Here is an 18,574-nt window from a genome sequence, read left to right as displayed (position 1 = left end):
CCCCTGCCCGACCCTTTCTACCCGTACCCCGCCCGACGTAGATTGGCAATTGCCATTTTTTTTTTACCCGGCCATGGAAAGCGGGCTGGGGGGCGCGGCGCGGGTCCCTCTCTTTTCTATGAAAGGCCCCAGTCCCGTCGTAGAATAATGATTGCTAATTATTAATCTACGCGATCCTTGATCTGCCGTCTATGAAAAAACCAAGTCCCCCAATTCTAGACTTTGAAATTCCAACTCTTCACTTCAGACGCCCCGCCCGGGCCTTGGCAAAAGTATTGCTGGCACAATACCTTACCAGCCCCTCCTATGGGATTTCTTCACCTCAGCACCCATAAAAAGATTACACTTATAAGGGTTTTAAAAACTTTATTTCCATAAAACAATTCCCCTAAATTTGATGACATGGTACATGAAAATCCTGGTAGACCTAGTAATTTACAAAGTCTAGCAAAGACCAAATATGTAAATGTCTTGATATGTTATTTACACAGCAGCTCCAGCTAACTCATACCATTAACTCGAGTCTTTTCGCACATCACCCATAGCCAATCTTAGCCATCGCCCAAGCAGCAGACTTACAAAATTATCCACCAAGTTATGTTGGAAATAGTTGTCGTAGTCTACCACTAAAAATAGTCTAAACTACATAAAACTACTGAATATTCTACTTTAACTTCGATGGGAGCTACTGTATGGAAAGCAACCGGCCACCAAAATGCCGTTCAGAATCGCAGCTACACAGAAATATTGCTGATGATTTTGATTGCTATTTTTTATATAGCAGTTAGAACCACCAAATAAAACAGGCCAAGAAATCCTTTGGAGGAAAGCAATAATTCTGGACATTGACACCCTACATCATGGAGGATAACAATTTTATCATTAACCGAGACGATGGTTTTATCAGCGACCACAATATCCATGGCTTTGCAAAGAGTACATATAACAGGAACAAAATCATGACTTTTATTTTACACTTTTTTATATATAAAACAGTATAATGTCACCCTTCAAATCCCACCCGAACCACACTTTGTCACATGGCAAGTCAGCCTACACAATATGTCAAAACAGTCTGTGAGACTCTCTGGTTAAAGTGAAAGCGTTGAACATTTTGGCATGCCCCTGCGTTAAACATTTTGCAGATGTAAGCAGGGTAGTTGTTTTTCTCTTTAGAAATCCGCTTGGCTTAATGATATTCTCATTTCAGCTTTAACTTGATGGCGTTCTTCGTAATTGGGAGCTGGAATTGGTGAGGGCGGTCCCCGGGTGCTTCAAGCAGTTCCTTCTCGTCTTCCTGAAAAATCACACACATACACACAGGCGATGGAGGTAAATAGAAAATATTGCTAAGCTAGGAGATGGAGAATTGCCAAATACTTACTAACCGAGAGGGGAGTCATGCCGGGAAATATCAAACTGAGGCTTTGGCATATCGACGGAGGCATTGTGAACCAATTAGCCAATCACAGCGCGCATATTTTCGTTGCCATATAATGAATATTTGAGTGTTGGAGATTGGCAGTTATTATTCGAAATATTTTTTTTGCCCCAATTTTTTTTCCAAAATTGTCTCGCGAATTTTTACGGCCCTTCCCACTGGCGCCCCCCCTCCACGTTCAAATACATAATGGTCCACCATATTTTTTTCCAGATTATGGCACTATAAAATGTAGAAGTAAAGATTACCTCTTTAGCCAGCCCGTCTCTAAATTGCTTGATACCGCTACTCTCCTCGTCTATAGGGTTGGATGGTCTTTTGACCCCTCGGGTTGGGTTATCTGGCTCTGGAATCTTCTGTTCGGCCTTTATACGAAGCAGAATAGCAACAATACTAAATAACAACACACTTGAATACCAGAGGGGGCTATTGCAATGGGCTGGAAGCGACAGCTAAGTTACAGTACGGATTTGCTTTGTTCTTACACCTGGGTTTTCCCAGGTTTAAGAAACCTTTCTCTTTATATTTGGAACTGTAAATCCCTCGTCTACTTGTAAAAGAATTCGAGCAAATTTAGATCACCCACCTTAATGAATATTTCCTTGTCTAACTTTTAATTTCAATCTAAATTCATTTAATGTATTTTGGTGTTTTTATCATTGTAGGTGAAAGATCAACTGGGGCCTAGCCTGTGGACAATTTGTTTTTTTCTTTGGTGCAATTTTTGTCATTTTTGGAAATTACATTTGATAGTAAATAATTATTACTTATTGATACAAACTCAAATACACTAATCAAATCTGTACAGCATACTAGTGAATCACTATCATCTAGGACCAGAAAATTTTTTGGGCTTTTTGATACTATCATCTAGGCATACCACTTTCTCGTCTGGTTCTGTAGGTGGTTTCTCAGGGCTGTCGTCCTTGAGTCGTTTAGAAGCTGGTTGTGCAGAGTTTGGAGATAGCAGTCTTTTACTTCCTTTGCCCTTATCACTGTTCTCTGATATTTTCTCAAAAGAGATGTCAGCGGGCACGGTACAATCAGTGGGGGTAGAGGACGTTACCTCGCCCTGTGTGGCGACTGGGTTGGGTGTGGTACCGTCAGTTTGGGTTGTTGTCTTATTTCCATTGACTCCTGTGTCAACAGAATTATATGAGCTTACTATACAGAAGTTTTTCAATGTACAGTAAATAGACAGAATCGAATCCTCAGAGCCATGTGATTGCCCACAAATAAGTTGGGGTCAATGATCACGTTTGGTTTCTAAGCTGAGATCACTTACTAAACAACTGCACACGGGCTACATTAAGGCAATTATAAATATAAAGTGATACCTGTATTAAGCAGCAATTTTCAAGTCCTGAGATATGTGTCAGTAAATCATTGTTTCTATAGAACCTCTATTAAGAGGCTGTTCGATTGTTTGATTTTTGTCAGTGGGTGACTATTTTATGGAGGTACCAATAGACAACACCATAGACATTCATGTTTTTGGTCTTGGAGTTTGATTGCTTCAATTTTCTTCAGCACCATATGCAGTGTTGTAATCTAGGGTATTACTATTATGGCTGTATTTTAACTATAAAACATACCGGACTCAGCAGTAGTAGGCTTTTCAGTATCTTGCTTGCTGTCAGGAATACTATCTGTGCAGATCTCAAGATTGGAGCTGTCATCCAAACTCAGATCTATCTTGGATGTGTTTGCTTTGTCTTCTGGCTGTTGCTGTTGTAAAAAAGATTTTAAACTGCATTGTCGTTCTATTGCTTATACAGTTACTGCAAATACAGTAACTAGCGTTACAGATCTAATAAGCTCCAGAGGTTATAATGGAGAGGCTTTTTATAGAGCCTTATTTCAAAATATCATTTCTTGTTGTTGAAATAGGGTTTTTGGCCCTTAAAAAGTACAAGATGCAATAAACTACTAGTGCATACTTTGTTTGGATTTGGCGCCCTGTTTATAAAGAATCACAAACTGGGTTGTGATTGTTGTAAATGTGCTTCTTTATTTGGTACCGTATATACCCCATAATACAAAAAAATAATGTACCTTAGCACCATAAAAATAAATATAAAACTATATCCTCATCAAGGGAAAAAAGAATGGAATACAGAAGTTGTACTGTACTTACCAAACTTTTCTTCTTTAACCTGAAAACTCCAGGTGGGAGAAACTGGTTCAACTGTTTTCTAAATAAATAAATTTAGAAAATAAATATTTATTGCTCTTCCAGCCCATTTTTTGAGAAATAATAAATTATCAATTCTTGTAAACAACATCAAATAGAGTACTGATAAAGAGCAGACCAATTGCCATGGTAATTGCATACTTTTATAGCAGTCTTATTTACAGTACCTTCTAACATGCTTAGCCTCTGTAACCATTCCTTCTTTAAACATCATAATTTTCACAGCCTGTGTATGAACTGCATAGGTAATCAATAACGACCATGTGAAAAATACAAATAGAAATATGCTGCACCCTTTAAGCAGTAGACTTGCTTAAAGCTTACTTCTCTTTAGGGCTCTTATCTGCAATTCTGGCAAATAAAGCCAGTTTGCCACCAATTTGCCAGTGAGTTGAGTATGATTAAATGAAACAAAACGTCTTTAAAGGGCTTTGAGAAAGTCTATTTTTTGAGAACGTGACACGGAATTCTCTTTTGCTTGTTTTGACAAATTTACTAGTTAGTATAGTGTAGCATAATATCCCAACAATAATTCCCCCAATTTTCGATACTTGATTTTAACGGAAACCTGATTTTTGATCTTTTTGAAAAATGTGCAATTTTGGCAAATTTTCGCATGAAACCGGTGACATCTGATTATCTTATTTGCATATCACTTGTGACGTCAAGAGTTGTACAAGTGGGTGATAAACATTAGACATTCCCATACAAAATAATACAAAATAGGACGCCCCCCACCCAAAATACACATATAATTGACCGTGGAGCCCAAATCTTCCCCAGAAAATAGCTGAGTGTAACCTGAGCAAAGTATCCATAAGGAATCCTGCAGCAATTGGAGCGGTGATTTTTATTAATATTTTTTATAAGCTTTTAAACAACATTTGTGCGCGAATCACCCAACTTTTCGTCAAACTCACTCCTTTTTCAATCACAATTGTGATCAATGATACTACAAGGCAAAAAGTAATGCATCTTTATTTCTGCAAAGCAGAATGCATATTTTGAAAGCATTTGACTTAGTGTAGGCTAACATTTATACTAAGTAAATGGTTACACTCACCTGTGTTTGTAAACATCTGAATCTCGTACGTCAAATTGATATTGACATTTTCTGTAGGGAAATGACAGCAATCACCATAATAAGCAAGTCACGTAAGTTTTTTTTTCACCAGACACAAGTGCAAGAACACAAGAAATTCTACATGCAAATTACAAAAGGAAGCACAACAAGGAAATGCAACTGCTTATTGTTTCTAGCACTCAACTACTTTTGTTGGCTTTCCTCTCCAGCCTTGGTGAGAACCAGCCTTAGGTTCTTTCTAAAAGGATTTTCTTAAAATTGTGTAACTTTTATCTACACAAAAATTGACTAAAGTTATAGTGCATGAAATGTAAGATGCCCACCTAGCTTTTCAAACATGAGACCAATGAACCATCTTGTTACATGCTTTTCCCTAAAAAATAACAGCATTAATTAATGTTTTATCAACTCAATTAATACTCATAATCTAATTAAAGCCATGATCACCGCTTTCATTAGGGCAATAAAGAAAAAAGTAACCTCCAAATTCAAGGTTGCCCACATACAGTATTGTCAATCATTAAAGCACTTTTGTAATATACTGTACTATGACTAAAACAATCTGAACAACTTTATAGCAAGATATTTACAATGGAATATTGTTATCCCTGTTACTACAGTAACAGTAACTTTTTCCAAAGTATTTGGCAGCAGAAGATGCAATTAAAAGATGCCAAAATGATAGACTGATATTGTACACAGGTTGGTCTGGGAAAACAGTCGACTCACCCTTCTGAATCCAGTGGGCCAAATGACTTGGGATTGACATGTGCCAGTTTGATGTATTCATTGTTCTCCAAAAATGAAATCAGAAGACGCACCTTGGATTCCACTAAACCGATCCTAAAAAAAAACGATAGCCAGACTTCAACAGTCTGCTGCACCTTGAAAATATCTGTTTGGATATTTTTGGGCAGAAATTTTAGGGCTTTGTGCTTGATGCATCCAAATGTGCGAAAAAGGGTTTACTGTAGCTCCAAGGCGAGGTGTCGGGGGGTAGGCACTTATACAGGGAAAATGTTTTTTTAGTTAATCTGTTTATCTCTACAGATTAAAAGAGCTTTATTTACAATGTGTAAGGTGTAAACAATTCCGAAGAGCCACAAAAATACACACTTTTTAATGTTAAAAGTTTGTAGCAGGTAAAATAGTACTCTTTAGTTTTCATTACTCCCTTTTTAAGGGAGTCTGCACTTACTGTATGTACCATTAGTATCATTTGCCTAAATAAATACCATATACTGAGCTCATTTACACATAGATGCTGCAAGCTTATCATTATCATGTTCCAGTTGCAGGGGTTGGGGGAGTGGTGGCTAGAGCTATATTTCAGGGAGGCAGTCTCAATTTCAGATTGAAATTTGTCAATTTTTACCTCTACCATATTACAATGTCTGAGATTTGTTAATTCTTACCATTCTAAATGTTCTTCTTCTGTATTGGAAGAAGCACTGAGAACTATATAATGTCTGTAAAACATAATGAAATATCAGGATAAGTGTTTTAACAGACAAGGGATTGCTAGAAAAGGCATACCCAATCACCATTACTTACCTGTACTTATGAAAGAAATTAGGAGGAGTGAAAAGTCTGTCCCAGTTAGCCTTTCCACTAATCACATCTTCAGTATTCTTCAAACCTATCATAAGTTAAATTATAGCAAAATTATTATTTTGAAATTTAGTGGTAATAATAATGATTTAAAAAAAGGTGATATGGCATAAAATATAACTAAACACATTATGCTTCATTCAAATTTTAAGAAAGCCTCACCGATGAAGAATTCATCACACATAATCTTGCGGGTAGACATGGAGACGTTGAATGTAGAGTTTTGTTGTGGATATGCTGGTGTGATGATAGGCATTAGATGATAACGATCTCCAGGATTGGTCTGTTGACAGGATAAGCATACATTAGGTCATGTACACATTTTCAATAAAATTCTTTTTCATAGATCAAAATAGTGTATAGTATTATAATGATTATCAAATTAATATAAAATAAAATCATGAAATATACTGTTCAATTCTAACCAAGGTATTGCTATACGAGCAGTTCTTCGTTACAGACGTTACATTTGGAACACATTTTTCAATTTTCATCATGTCATATCTTCATTGCATTTAAGTGTTTAAATTATACTTGTGTTTTTTTAGTTAAGGCTTTATCAACCTTAGATGCCCGTGTTAAAAAATTAAGTAAAGCTATATTTTTTGATTTTTAAATTGTAGTTTTGTTAGCGTTACAGACGTTACATCAGAAAAACTGCTTTTTTCAAAAACTCTTTTTTAAATTGAAAAATCTGTGAATCTAAAATCATGTGTGTGTTATCTTTCTAATAAATCTTATGTTAGATGTTAGATGTTTTCTATGTAAGGTTGACTTTCAAGAATGCACCCATAATTCTTGAACTATAAAGGAAAACGTTCTGTTACAGACGTTACATGTTTTGTTACAGACGTTACACGTGTGAAAATGTAAATCTGTAATTAACTTTTTTGATAATATTATTGCATTTTACATATCTTTTGGCAACTTTCTCTTTTAACTACTGGTGAATTTCATGTTTTTATCTATAGATCTAGCTAAATATAATTGTTTAAAAATCCACAGGGAGCCCAATAAGGCAATTTCCATGCAGTTGATAAAACCAAACTAAATGCATATGTTTTAGTAAATTTTAGCTCCAAAATGATTGAGTATCATTCCTCTGTTATTTAACAAACAAACTATATCAGGCTTTTTTCTGATTTTATTATAAATTTTCAGCCTAAACATCAAAAAAAAATTTTTTTTGCATAGTTATCTCTTGAAGAAGTTAATCACTTGTTTTTGCCTTTGCATCTCCCAACCAGTCTAATAAGAAGTGGCCAAATCACTTAACATTTTATTTCATTTTCTTTTATGGAAGTAATAATGCATAAATGCAGCAAATAATACATAGTAATTCTTTGAACTGCTTTCACAGCACAAATTTTGCAATATGTCCTTCACAGATAATTTGGAGAAATTGGAGTGATGTATCAAACAATAAATATTAAATATTTAGTCTTTTTCTTGTTCAACAAAAGGCATTAATGTCTGTAATGTAACAAGATGTAACGTCTGTAACGCTCTTGTGTAACATCATTTTTTTTTCTTATTAAAGTACTTTCACATTTCTTTTGCCATATTTTTGTTATTCATGTTGCTACTACAGAGAATATGAAGTACCACTCAAAAAGGATCTAAATTCTGCTGTACAGTAGTACAAATAAAACCTTGTTTTGTGAGTAATCACATGAAACGTCTGTAACAAAACTCAGACCCCCAAATTAAAATTATTTTTTATGTGTACTTATTTTTTGTTATACTTTTTAAAAAAGTTACATGTATGGGTGTAAATCATTAATAGAATCATGGTTTATGATTGTAATGTTGAGTTTTATGAAAAGAATTCCACATGGTGGTTGTGAGGTCTTTTTCCCAAGTCAATAAACCTTTGGCGGACTAGTTGTTTGGTGCCCCCCCCCCTGAATGTGCATCAGGTAAAAAAAAAAATGATTTCATAAACACTAGACATAAGAGAGTACAAATGTGAAAAAATCTATCCAGAAATGTGAGTTTTGAAATTTCCATTTTTTGGTTTCTCATGTGGAATTGCTCATACATACATAATTTGCTCCAATATAATTACCCTTGGGTCCCAGATCTGAAATCCAAGTTTGTTTTCACTTGGTGTAGGAATATTTTTCAATAACACTGGGTTTGGCCACTCCCTGTTGACAGATGCAGTTAAAGGTACAAATATCAATAAGCATTAAATAAATACATACCAACAGCAGATATAAACAGGCTGGTAAAGGGGGGGGGGTATGGATCACATTTTACGGACTCTGCAAAATGGCTTTTTACTTTTAAATCATTTAATCGTGTTTCACGAACGTCGAAATGGACGATCTCATGTTTCTTGTAGGGTGAAAAATGGCCAAATCTCATTTCATGAAAAAACCCTTTACCACCCTGTATAAAATTAACCATCAATCATCTAGAAAATACAAATGATTCAAAATTGATCATACCATCTAGAAAATACCAGGAAAAACTTCTGTAAAAGTGTGGATGCCGCTGCATTTGGGTATAACTGACAGGTCCTTGCGACCAGCATTGCCCAGGAAACTCCACCCAGAAATCCAAGCACATTTGAGTACACTCCATGTTCTGTTAAAAACAAAGCAAATTGTTATTGTTATGCTCATACTACAGCAATCTGGATGTGTCCTATGCTGTATTAGTATGAATATCACCTTCTACCTTCCTATTTAGGAATCCGATTCAAAGGATTCTGTGCTAGATTTGCCCAAAACCATTACATAAAGTAGCTTGTCACCCTAACTTGCTTTCAATTTGGATAATAGTTAGAAGCAAAGAGATAACAGTATAATCAAGATAACCAGGTGGGTGGGGTAAGAAATCAAACATTGTTCTTGAAAATAGCATATTTCTAAGCATTGCAAACAACATCTTTTAGATAGTGCCAAATGCATGGATAACTAAGGCGTTATGGTACATTAACGCTCAGAATGCTTGTGTTGTATCCTGCACACTACTCACTTTTAGCCCATAATTTAACAGCTCTCAAGGTAAGTCTGAAGCTCTCAATGTTAGGAACTTGTCGGAGGATTTCATCCGTTACCCTACAACCTATCATAAAACAAGAAAACCAGAAGCACATGTGAGACTAAGGGGTTTTAAGTTTTATAGTAGGCAGTGGAAATTGATAAATTGGGGGTGGAAGTTACAGTAGTGGTTCAAATAAAACATTAATCAACTTTTTTTCAAAAAGTAGCCAGCACTCTGAAAAAAATTGCTGGCGGTTCTGCTGGCTGCCGGGCCTAAATGAAACCCCTGAGACTGTCACAATTAGTATAGAGATTAGGGAACAAGAATCCACAACCACAGTTAGTAAAAATAGTAGCCTGAAATCTCACATAATTCTACATACCATTTAAGCTCCTGACACATTTGGGGTCAAGATTTTTTAGAAGGTTTTCATCCAACAGATCCAGGTTATCTGGTATCTCTGGTGAAGCCAGCCGAGCAAACAACAGGTCAACCTGTGTGCAGAAGAATGAAGCATTATTATATTATTAGGGCCATTTAGAAAACCTGTATTCAGAAATAATTCTATACCCCCAAGTACGATGGTGAAAACCTCAGTGCAGTTGCAGTTTTGTAATTTGGTCATATTTATGGATTTTAAAAGTCAGCCAGGTCAGTCCGCCTTAGAGGGAACATGGATTGCCTTCATTTTTCAAACCTCTAAAACAAGGAAGATGGTCAACTTATTCAATTTTACTAGCTACTGTACTGACATGTTAATCTTAACCCTGAATATTATTGTAATATTATTGTATAAGTGTAAAACATACGATATCATAAAATGACATACCTCAATGTCACAAAATATCAGCTTTATCACAGGGACAAAAGCATTCTCAACGGCCTATACAAAAAAAGAAAATGTCAGTTTTTTTTTGCAAACATAAATCCAAGCTTACAGATTTCAATCATTGCATTTTATAATATGGTTTACCCTTAGCTCTCTGACATCAGGATGATTCTTGAGAAGATCATAAAATGATGAAAAGAAGTCGGAACGGTCAATGTGCCGAGGGGCCACAAGAAGAGTATCAATGTCAGCACCTGTGTATTAAGGGACCAGCTTAGAGGGTAAACAGACTGTTTTACAATGTCAGCACCTGTGTATTAAGGGACTAGCTTAGAGGGTAGACAGACTGTTTTACAATGTCAGCACCTGTGTATTAAGGGACTAGCTTCAAACAAATTCAACCTGTTTTACTAGTCCGATGAATCAAAAAGCAACATTGAGCAACATATCATTTTATACGAAAATTCTGTATCAAAATAACAGGACACACCTTTGGTATGCACTCCCAATCTGAAGGATCCAAATGTGAAGATCTTTCCACCCACTGTTTTGGCCACATTTTCTGGCATATTCTAGAATTTATGGTACAAAGACAGTTACAAGTTAAAAAATAATAATTTTTATTTCAGTTAAAGCCGCATTGTCACCAGTTTACTTCCGGTGGTCCGACGGAAACCTCAACCGTTAAAAGACAAAAGAATCTATTAAAACCCGGGATATTAAACAGGCCATCCCCTCTAAATTATCAATCACATCCTCAAAGAAACTTCAAATAAACACAATCCTTTCAATATTTTGAAATATTTTTTTGCGTTTTCCGTTAAAAATCATCGGAGATTGTTACGTAATCGACTGGAAGCAAACTGGTGACAATGCGGCTTTAATCATAAGCATTCCCACAGAGCATTAGCTGGAAATCAGGTTTATATGCATTGTAATTGTACTTTATCAAAAGTGCTTTAAAATTCCAGTCCTCAGTCACAATATCAACTGATCACAGCCAAAATATGTCAAAGTATGTCAAAGTTTCGAAAGCCAGCTTGACTTAAAGCTGAATATTCACCAGTTTATTTCCTGTCGATTACAAAACAATATCCTATGATTTTTAACGGAAAACGCCAAAATTTTTCAAAATATTGAAAGCATTGTGTCTATTGAAAGTTTCTTTGAGGATACGATTGATAATTTAGAGCGGATGGCCTGTTTAATATCTCGGATTCTAATATATTCTTTTGTCTTTTAAGGGTTGAGGTTTCCATCGGACCTCCAGAAGTAAACTGGCGACAATGCGGCTTTAAGAGAGAGTAAGAGATTTTAGAAGTAAAATATGGATGTTGTTGCTTGTAGTGTTAATTTGTGTAATTTGGAACCACAACATAAAATTTATAAACTTGCAATCAAGATAAAAATCTCAATTGTAAAATTAATGGAAGCTTTGTTGTTAACAATTTTAAGCACAGTATTGAAAAATAATACACAATAATAAATAAAAACTAATGCAACACAACTAATGTAATATTACCATTTAAGTAATAGCATCAGTACTAATGAAATTATTTGCAAGATAAAAACAAAGTGTAGGAGATCTGCAATGTTTATATACTAACTTTTTTTATGCTCACTTCTACAATCCATTCCTTTACCAACTCATTCAGCTTAGCAAGAACAATCATCCTAGATACGGTAAAAAAAGATGTAACCCAGAAAGGATTTGACTAAATAACAACTCGACAAGGTTCAAAACAACAAACCGTTGCTGAAGTTCATCCTCGCTTTCGAATACACCATAAGGAATCAAGGCTTCTTCCAGTCGTTTAGTAAGCTCCAAGTCCTGTCGTGAGAAGTTAGATACACGAGAGAATGTTTGATGTATTTACTTAAATTTTAGTATTGTATTGAGTCAAAGATGGCAGTCTTTCAATAAACACGAGCAAATGAAAAGCCACGTGCAGGAAATAACAAAATGAATTCTTACTCTAGGTTTCGGCCCAGCATGACTGATTGCCGAAGTTACACCGAACGACTTCTGAGGTGGATTAGAACCCGCAGTAGAGCTATGGGTAATTCAAAGAAATGAGAAAATGAGTCTTACAAAGTTCTGTCAAAGACTAAGCACGTTGGAGCTAAGCGACGAAAACCAAACGTTTACTTCTAGAATCGGTAAATTGTGGTCGTTACCTGGACATCATAGGGCATCCAGCGGCTATCTATGTCTCAAGTGGGCATCTGTGCGTTGAAGTGGCTATATTATAGCCCTACTGCCAAAATACCGTGAAGTGTATGTGAGAAAAAAGTCTACACACACAAAAAAAACAAAATGGCGGCAACTTCAATCTCGTTCCCAGAGCCCACGTACCTTTGTGGCAGCGGCAAGGTACCTCCGCCAGGTAAGCTGAAGCGCATGCGTATAAGTATCGCACCAGCCTTCCCGGTCAGGGAAATGCGTGACCTAGCGTGACATGTAAACAACAAAGAGAGAAGCGAGAATGGCAGTGAAAGGACTGCTGTTTGACTTCGATAACACTCTTGTACAAACTAATAAGTCGGACTTGGAGGCGCTAGAGAAGGTGAAGCAATGGCTAATGGAGACTCTATCAGAAGAGCAAGCCTTAGCCGCCACTTCTGAGTTCTCAAGGCTTTTGCATGAACATTGGGTAGACCCAGACGGGACGAAAAGTGTACACGAATGGCGGACTAGTTTATGGCTAAAAGCCATCAATATTCTTCCAGAAAACATCACAAACATAACCGCTGGAGAACTCTACTCTTTCTGGAGAGAATCCCGGGTAAAAGGACTTGGTATTCCGACAGGAGTACAGTTCCTTTTGGAGGATCTTGGACATCAATACAAAATGGCTATTATCACAAATAGCGACCCTGTAATCCAAAAAGAGAAACTGGAATTCTGCAAAGTGGAGAAATATTTTGATGCCATTATCATCAGTGGCGAACAACCAGAAGCTAAGCCTTGCGTGTCGATTTTCCAAACAGCATGTGATGCCATTGGCTTGGCCCCTGAAGACTGTGTTATGATTGGGGATAACTTAGTGGATGATATTCAGGGGGGTCGCGATGCTGGAGTCAGGGCTACTGTGTGGGTGAGGGGAGAAGATGCTAAGGGACCCAGCGAAAAGGGAATGAAACCTAACTTTGTGGTTCAATCACTTTTAGAACTGCCAGAAGTTCTCAACAAAATTGTATAACAATGTGAAACAAGTGAACAGGAGAGGGGGGGGGGGGGGGGGGTTCGCCAAACTTGACAGTATCTTGCCCCTAGTTCACCGTTTACAAACCTCTGTGCACCCTTCAAGGCATTTCTAGCATATATTGTGGGTTAAAAAATTAAGCAGTTACAAGAATTGGATGAAATCAGTACTTAGTGGCTTAGCTCACCAGCCTCTAGGCAACCTGCCTTACAAACAGATGTCTGGCAGACAATTATCGCTCCTTGATTTGCTGCAAGGACCTGGGAAGAAGGAGGGGTTATATTCGAGAGATTTGATTATAATTTTGTGTTGTAGGTTTGGTTCTCGTGCGCCGAGAGCGGGACTTCTCAATGGGTCTTTTCCCATATGACTGGTTCTCCTGTTGAACCCTGAGCGCGAAAGCGAGGCTTTGATAGGTTGTATTCACACGTCTTTTTTGTTATTGTTGCCGCTTACTTGTGACATTTCGAGCCATCAGGATGCTTCAAGCCTTATTGTTAAAAGAGCAAAACTAGAAAAATTTGCAAGACGACTGAAATGTAAACAAGCTCCATCTGAAGCCTCGCTAACATAACAAGCGCAGATTCCACAGGACTACCACTCGGATACCACAGGATTCCCATCTTCTGGAAAAGGCTCATTGCACGTGTCGTACGGGAACTTATCAGCTAATCACCCAAAGAGAGCACGCATAGCAAGGTAGCTGTTAGAATAAAGCAACAAATTATTCCCGATAATATTTCACTACAACCCACCGGTAACTTGAAGAGCAGTGACCAGACTTTGCTGATCGATTTGTGACAACAAACTCGCTAACCGGAATATAGAAAATACTACATGGAAAGTGCGCGCGTACGGTTGTTATTCACGAGTTTTTTTTTTATACAAAACGAGTGAATAAAAACTGTACAAAGCACTTTATTTCGTGCTGTATTTGGTTTATTATATACATACTGATAAATTTATATTAAGCTTATTACATAACATTTTATTAGACTTGGCTGCAGAGGCTCCGAGGTTTGTGCTGTTCGACGGTTCATTTGAAGACAGACAGAAACTTACATTGAAATGAATCTGTCTCGCTAATGTCACGCACGAGACTGTAGCTCATGTTACACAAGTGGTGCACTTTTTTGAAATCTCGACATCAATGAAATAGATAAATTACTAAATGGAAAATGCTTGTACGATTTTTTATGCACTCGTTGATGCGTTTGGATTGAAGCCATTCAGGTGCAGTAAAAACAAATTTAATTCGTCCAATCAGAACCGCGGACTTTTCTTCGCGGTGAGCATCTCTCACTATGTATATAATAAATACCTGTACGGACTGAATAAAATGTTCTTCTAACAAATACGAACCCCTTACATGTTGATACATTTTGTACTGACGGAAGTATTTTTGAAAGCGCGCTAGTACTTGTATCTTTGACTGACGGATAAGTCTAGGAAACGCCATGTACTGCGTTTACACAACCTGTGCAATCACTGTGTGTACACAAGTAGTGTCGTTGCGACTAACCTGTCATATAATTTACATTTTAACTCTCTTAGGAGCGCAGCTGGATTAGATTGATTAGGATGATACTGTTTTAGGGCAACTGTTTTATTATGTGAAGGACCGAACGACCGGTAGTTCAATGATGCACGGATACGAGGATTTAGTGTGGAGTACAAGTTAGCTCTTTTAAATGGCGGGTGTCCATCTCCCTGATATTGGAAAACTTGGAATTCGCGTAGCAACAGGGATAAGAGATCGAAAACGCGTGGCTCCAACAAACTTAGTGGAAAGTGCCAGACTAAGGGCGCTATCGAGTAGAATAGAAACCGAGCGACAAGAAAGATACAGGATTTTGAAAAAAGAGGAAAGGAGAATGAAGCGTCGTAAAAAGAGAATTGATGACCGCCTAGATGATATTGATAAATCGAGAGGAACAGACTTGAAACTACACAAAAGCAACTACGATAGAAGAAAGCGTTTTCCGTGTCTTCCTTCTATAAGACAATGTGAACCTAAAAAATCATTGAAAGAAGACTGCGGTAGTAAGTTAACAGTGTCCTCCGCTATTTTCCCGATTCAAGAAGAAATGGCGCCTAGTGATATAAATGCATCGGAATATAAACAAATTCAAGACAATAAGTCAGTACTACGATCTTTGCAAACTAGAAAGTTATCAATAGATAGAGTTTCTTTTAATAATCAAGCAAATCTACAGAAAAGAAGAAAATCTTCCTTGGAAAAAAAAGCTGCGGACAAAAACATAGAGCTCGCCGAAGAGCAATCTACAAATTCCGTTCCTCGGGTTGTTTTGGATAATAACTCCTTCGGAGTAAGCAATACTGGTAGTCGACCCAGTATTGATATATCAGAAGTGTCGGATTCTTCAAGTGAGGTTTACAACGGAAGTCGTCGGCGTAGTTCAGCTTTTCATCAAAGTCTTGAGGATGCAATGCGCGCGATCAGAACTTGCAGATATATCAGGCGACCAAGCAGACGTTCGCCACTTGAAAACGCTTATGATGCCTTTGAAAAAGATTTCTATTGCGTGGATGATGCGCTCGGTTTATAATTAGTTAATACAGCGCACTAAAACTATCAGCAAAGCCAGGTAATGACACTGCAGGCAGTAGTAAAGCTTTGACGTTAGAAATACATGATATATATCGTCAAAAATGTTTTAATGTAACCAAAAAGATAACACAAGAAAATTACCATAGCTTATAACTGCATATCGTTATCATATTAGCGCTAACAAAAAATAGTAATTATGTGAATTGTGTCGTTAGATTTCTTTCTCCAGTTTTCGTTTTCCGAGTAATAATTCGTATTGAATAAGCTTTTGTTTTTGAAAGGCTGAATATAACTGCGTCCCCATTTTGTGAATACCGCAGAAATGCGAGAACATTGAATGAATCGTTCAAATAAATCAAGTGATAGCCGAACTGTTTGTGTAGTCGATGTGAACAAAGGTTTTTAATAAAAAAAAGACAGCTACGTTGCTGTCCTTTGCTTACATTGCTATTGTTGGACACATAGTCCGGTAATGAAGGGACAAATTTGTGAAACGTCGTATTTAACAAGTTTTTCAAGCTCGCAAAATTAAACGCGAAAAAGGTAGAGGAAATGGTTATACCTGGTATAAATACGCGCGCGAACGGTTCTTCTTAGTCATCTAGCAATATAAAACGAAGCTATGACGAATGCTGCTTCCGAGTCAGATTTACCACAGGCTAAACCCATGTAAAGGCCCATTTACACAGGCAATTTTTAGTTGACAACTTTTTGTTGGCAACTGAAGTTGACCGTGTAAATAAGCCGGTAATTTTTTCATGACAATTTTTATTTTAATGCGCCAGCGCTACTTTCTTCTTTTTTGACTGTATTATTCAATTTATACAATGGCGACTTTGTGTCCCAAATGCTCTGCTTGTACTTAACGGCCTCAAGGCAGGGGAGTGGGAAGGTATTTCTCTGATAAAAATCTGACCATGCCTTTGCAGTATCTCTACCGGACGTTTTTTTTTTTGGATTTGGCTACATACCGGAGTGATCTAGCTGATGCTTAAAAGTTTTGTCTACAAATAATAGCACGTCTTATTGAGGACACAGTGGACCTTAGGCCGTTGTGGGGGGGGGGGAGGGGTGCACCCACTGCACCCCCCTGGGTCCGGGCCTGCAAGGAGTGCAGGAACAGCCCTATCAGTCCAAGTTATGGCCGCCATCTTTGTTTACGTCAGGGATACGAGACAGTGGAGACAGGAAACTATGTTATTCGTCAAAAAAATTGACAACTTTTCATTGACGCGCATCAACACGAGAAATTTTCTCGAATTATCGATTTTTTATTGCTGGGAAAAAGCTGACCTACTAGCTTTTTAACGAGCCAAGTTGTCACTTAATTTGTACTATTTACACGAGCAACTAAAAACTGTCAACTTAAAGTTGTCAAGGAAACATTGCCGGCCAATTTACACGGTCAACTTCAGTTGTCAACTAAAAGTTGTCAACTAAAAATTGCTCGCGTATATGGGCCTTAAGAATGCTACGCATGTTGGGCAATCGTACTTGCCTCAATTAACAAGTTGGCATATATTTTCAATTTTGGAAACGCCAAAATAGTGGATGGTTGTCATATCTTGCATGTGGTTTTAATAAAGTTTCTATAATCTCGTCATATCTAGAACTTCTTTCCGCCTGCCAAGTTCGGTTGACATAAGATCTTTCAGAGTAGGAGGAGCTTCTTGTAATTCCCCACCGGCACACTGTCGTAACTGTTGTATCTGTTGTCCAAGGGGTACCCTGCTCGTTTAGATCTAACCTCGTAGCTTGTCATTTGTTCAAACCTTCCCTATATTTATTTACATATGACTACAACCCTTACTCAAGAGGCTTGGGTGCTACGGCCCTAATCATTCCTGTTTGTTGTATCTACCATTCCCAACATTTTTCATAGCCCTGTGCCTTGGTTTCGGTATTTGCAGTATAGGACCACCCCTTCCCCTCACTTTTCACCATATCAACCATTCCATTCATGGTATGTCTTATTTTCTGGATCAATCAAAACACCCAAATAGTGGTGCTTGTTAGCCAGAGTTATGAATATGGTACTCATAAATTGGTACTCGACTCTGAAGATGCACTCCTCTCTTAAAGAGGACAGACTCTTTTCTGGAGTCACAACATGTAGTTGATACTATTGCATGGTATGGATTCTTTTTTTCACAAGTCACATCATGTAGTTGATACCATAGCAAGCACCTTTATTGTCGATTAGTCGTACGGAGACCATACCATAGGCAGGACCGTAGCATGCCTTGAAAGATTTGGGGGGGGAGGCACAATACAGAAACATTAAGACAATATGGGGGCACAGCCACACCCCTACTGGTCATTTCCTTATATTTTTTGGTACATATTGGGGGGCAAATGCCCCCAGTGCACCACCCCCTGCTACAGCCTGTTAGGGGATGGAAAATATTCAATGGATTGTATCACTGGTTCTTTAGCGATGATCGTCACGACAAACCAATCAATTATACGTCCTGCAAATTACAATTCCAGAAAACGACCGCGTTCTATATCAAAGGACTCCCTGTGAAACCATCAGAAGATTCTGACCTTATACGCGGAAAACGAACAAAAGCTTTCATTGTTCCCTGGAGAGAAATAAGCACAGTTAATTACAAAATGTTATCAAAGGCAATGGTGCGAGAC

The 18,574-nt window shown here is 37.6% G+C and overlaps 3 protein-coding genes across 3 annotated transcripts; 2 read left to right on the top strand and 1 right to left on the bottom strand.

Annotated features, from left to right (window-relative positions):
• Positions 1–351: 351 nt before the first annotated feature.
• LOC125556740 (poly(A) polymerase type 3-like) lies at positions 352–12,507 on the bottom strand. Its single transcript, XM_048729808.1, has 23 exons — positions 12,332–12,507; positions 12,129–12,207; positions 11,905–11,984; positions 11,761–11,827; positions 10,644–10,725; positions 10,298–10,407; positions 10,154–10,207; positions 9,707–9,818; positions 9,316–9,405; positions 8,784–8,922; positions 8,399–8,480; positions 6,493–6,613; positions 6,274–6,358; positions 6,135–6,188; positions 5,449–5,562; positions 5,043–5,092; positions 4,699–4,749; positions 3,803–3,872; positions 3,579–3,636; positions 3,037–3,169; positions 2,322–2,578; positions 1,690–1,806; positions 352–1,297 (listed from the first exon to the last, which is right to left on the bottom strand). Exons 1-23 carry the CDS (start codon positions 12,340–12,342, stop codon positions 1,202–1,204), a joined length of 2,112 nt encoding a protein of 703 aa, XP_048585765.1. The 5' UTR covers positions 12,343–12,507; the 3' UTR covers positions 352–1,201.
• A 101-nt stretch (positions 12,508–12,608) lies between these two features.
• LOC5520856 (N-acylneuraminate-9-phosphatase) lies at positions 12,609–14,714 on the top strand. Its single transcript, XM_001640624.3, has 2 exons — positions 12,609–13,251; positions 13,675–14,714. The coding sequence occupies exons 1-2, from the start codon at positions 12,640–12,642 to the stop codon at positions 13,750–13,752; spliced, it is 690 nt and encodes a 229-aa protein (XP_001640674.3). The 5' UTR covers positions 12,609–12,639; the 3' UTR covers positions 13,753–14,714.
• Positions 14,715–14,834: 120 nt separating this feature from the next.
• Positions 14,835–16,302, top strand: LOC116604073. The gene has a single exon (XM_032365940.2). It carries the CDS (start codon positions 15,051–15,053, stop codon positions 15,927–15,929), a length of 879 nt encoding a protein of 292 aa, XP_032221831.1. The 5' UTR covers positions 14,835–15,050; the 3' UTR covers positions 15,930–16,302.
• The last annotated feature ends 2,272 nt before the right edge of the window (positions 16,303–18,574 follow it).

This window comes from Nematostella vectensis, chromosome 7 (genome assembly GCF_932526225.1).
Source record: "Nematostella vectensis chromosome 7, jaNemVect1.1, whole genome shotgun sequence".
Taxonomy (NCBI): Eukaryota; Metazoa; Cnidaria; class Anthozoa; order Actiniaria; family Edwardsiidae; genus Nematostella; species Nematostella vectensis.
Note: the sequence above shows the minus strand (reverse complement) of the source record. Positions and strands in the feature narration are given on the sequence as shown.

Excerpts from the sequence above, each read along its gene's own strand:
- LOC5520856 (XM_001640624.3), top strand. The coding sequence starts at position 12,640 with ATGGCAGTGAAAGGACTGCTGTTTGACTTCGATAACACTCTTGTACAA. Across the intron at positions 13,252-13,674 it reads GAGTCAGGGCTACTGTGTGG|GTTTGGTTCTCGTGCGCCGA; the intron begins GTGAGGGGAGAA and ends TTTGTGTTGTAG.
- LOC116604073 (XM_032365940.2), top strand. The coding sequence starts at position 15,051 with ATGGCGGGTGTCCATCTCCCTGATATTGGAAAACTTGGAATTCGCGTA.
- LOC125556740 (XM_048729808.1), bottom strand. Across the intron at positions 11,828-11,904 it reads GAGGATGAACTTCAGCAACG|GATGATTGTTCTTGCTAAGC; the intron begins GTTTGTTGTTTT and ends TACCGTATCTAG. Across the intron at positions 1,807-2,321 it reads CAGAACCAGACGAGAAAGTG|GCCGAACAGAAGATTCCAGA; the intron begins GTATGCCTAGAT and ends CTTCGTATAAAG.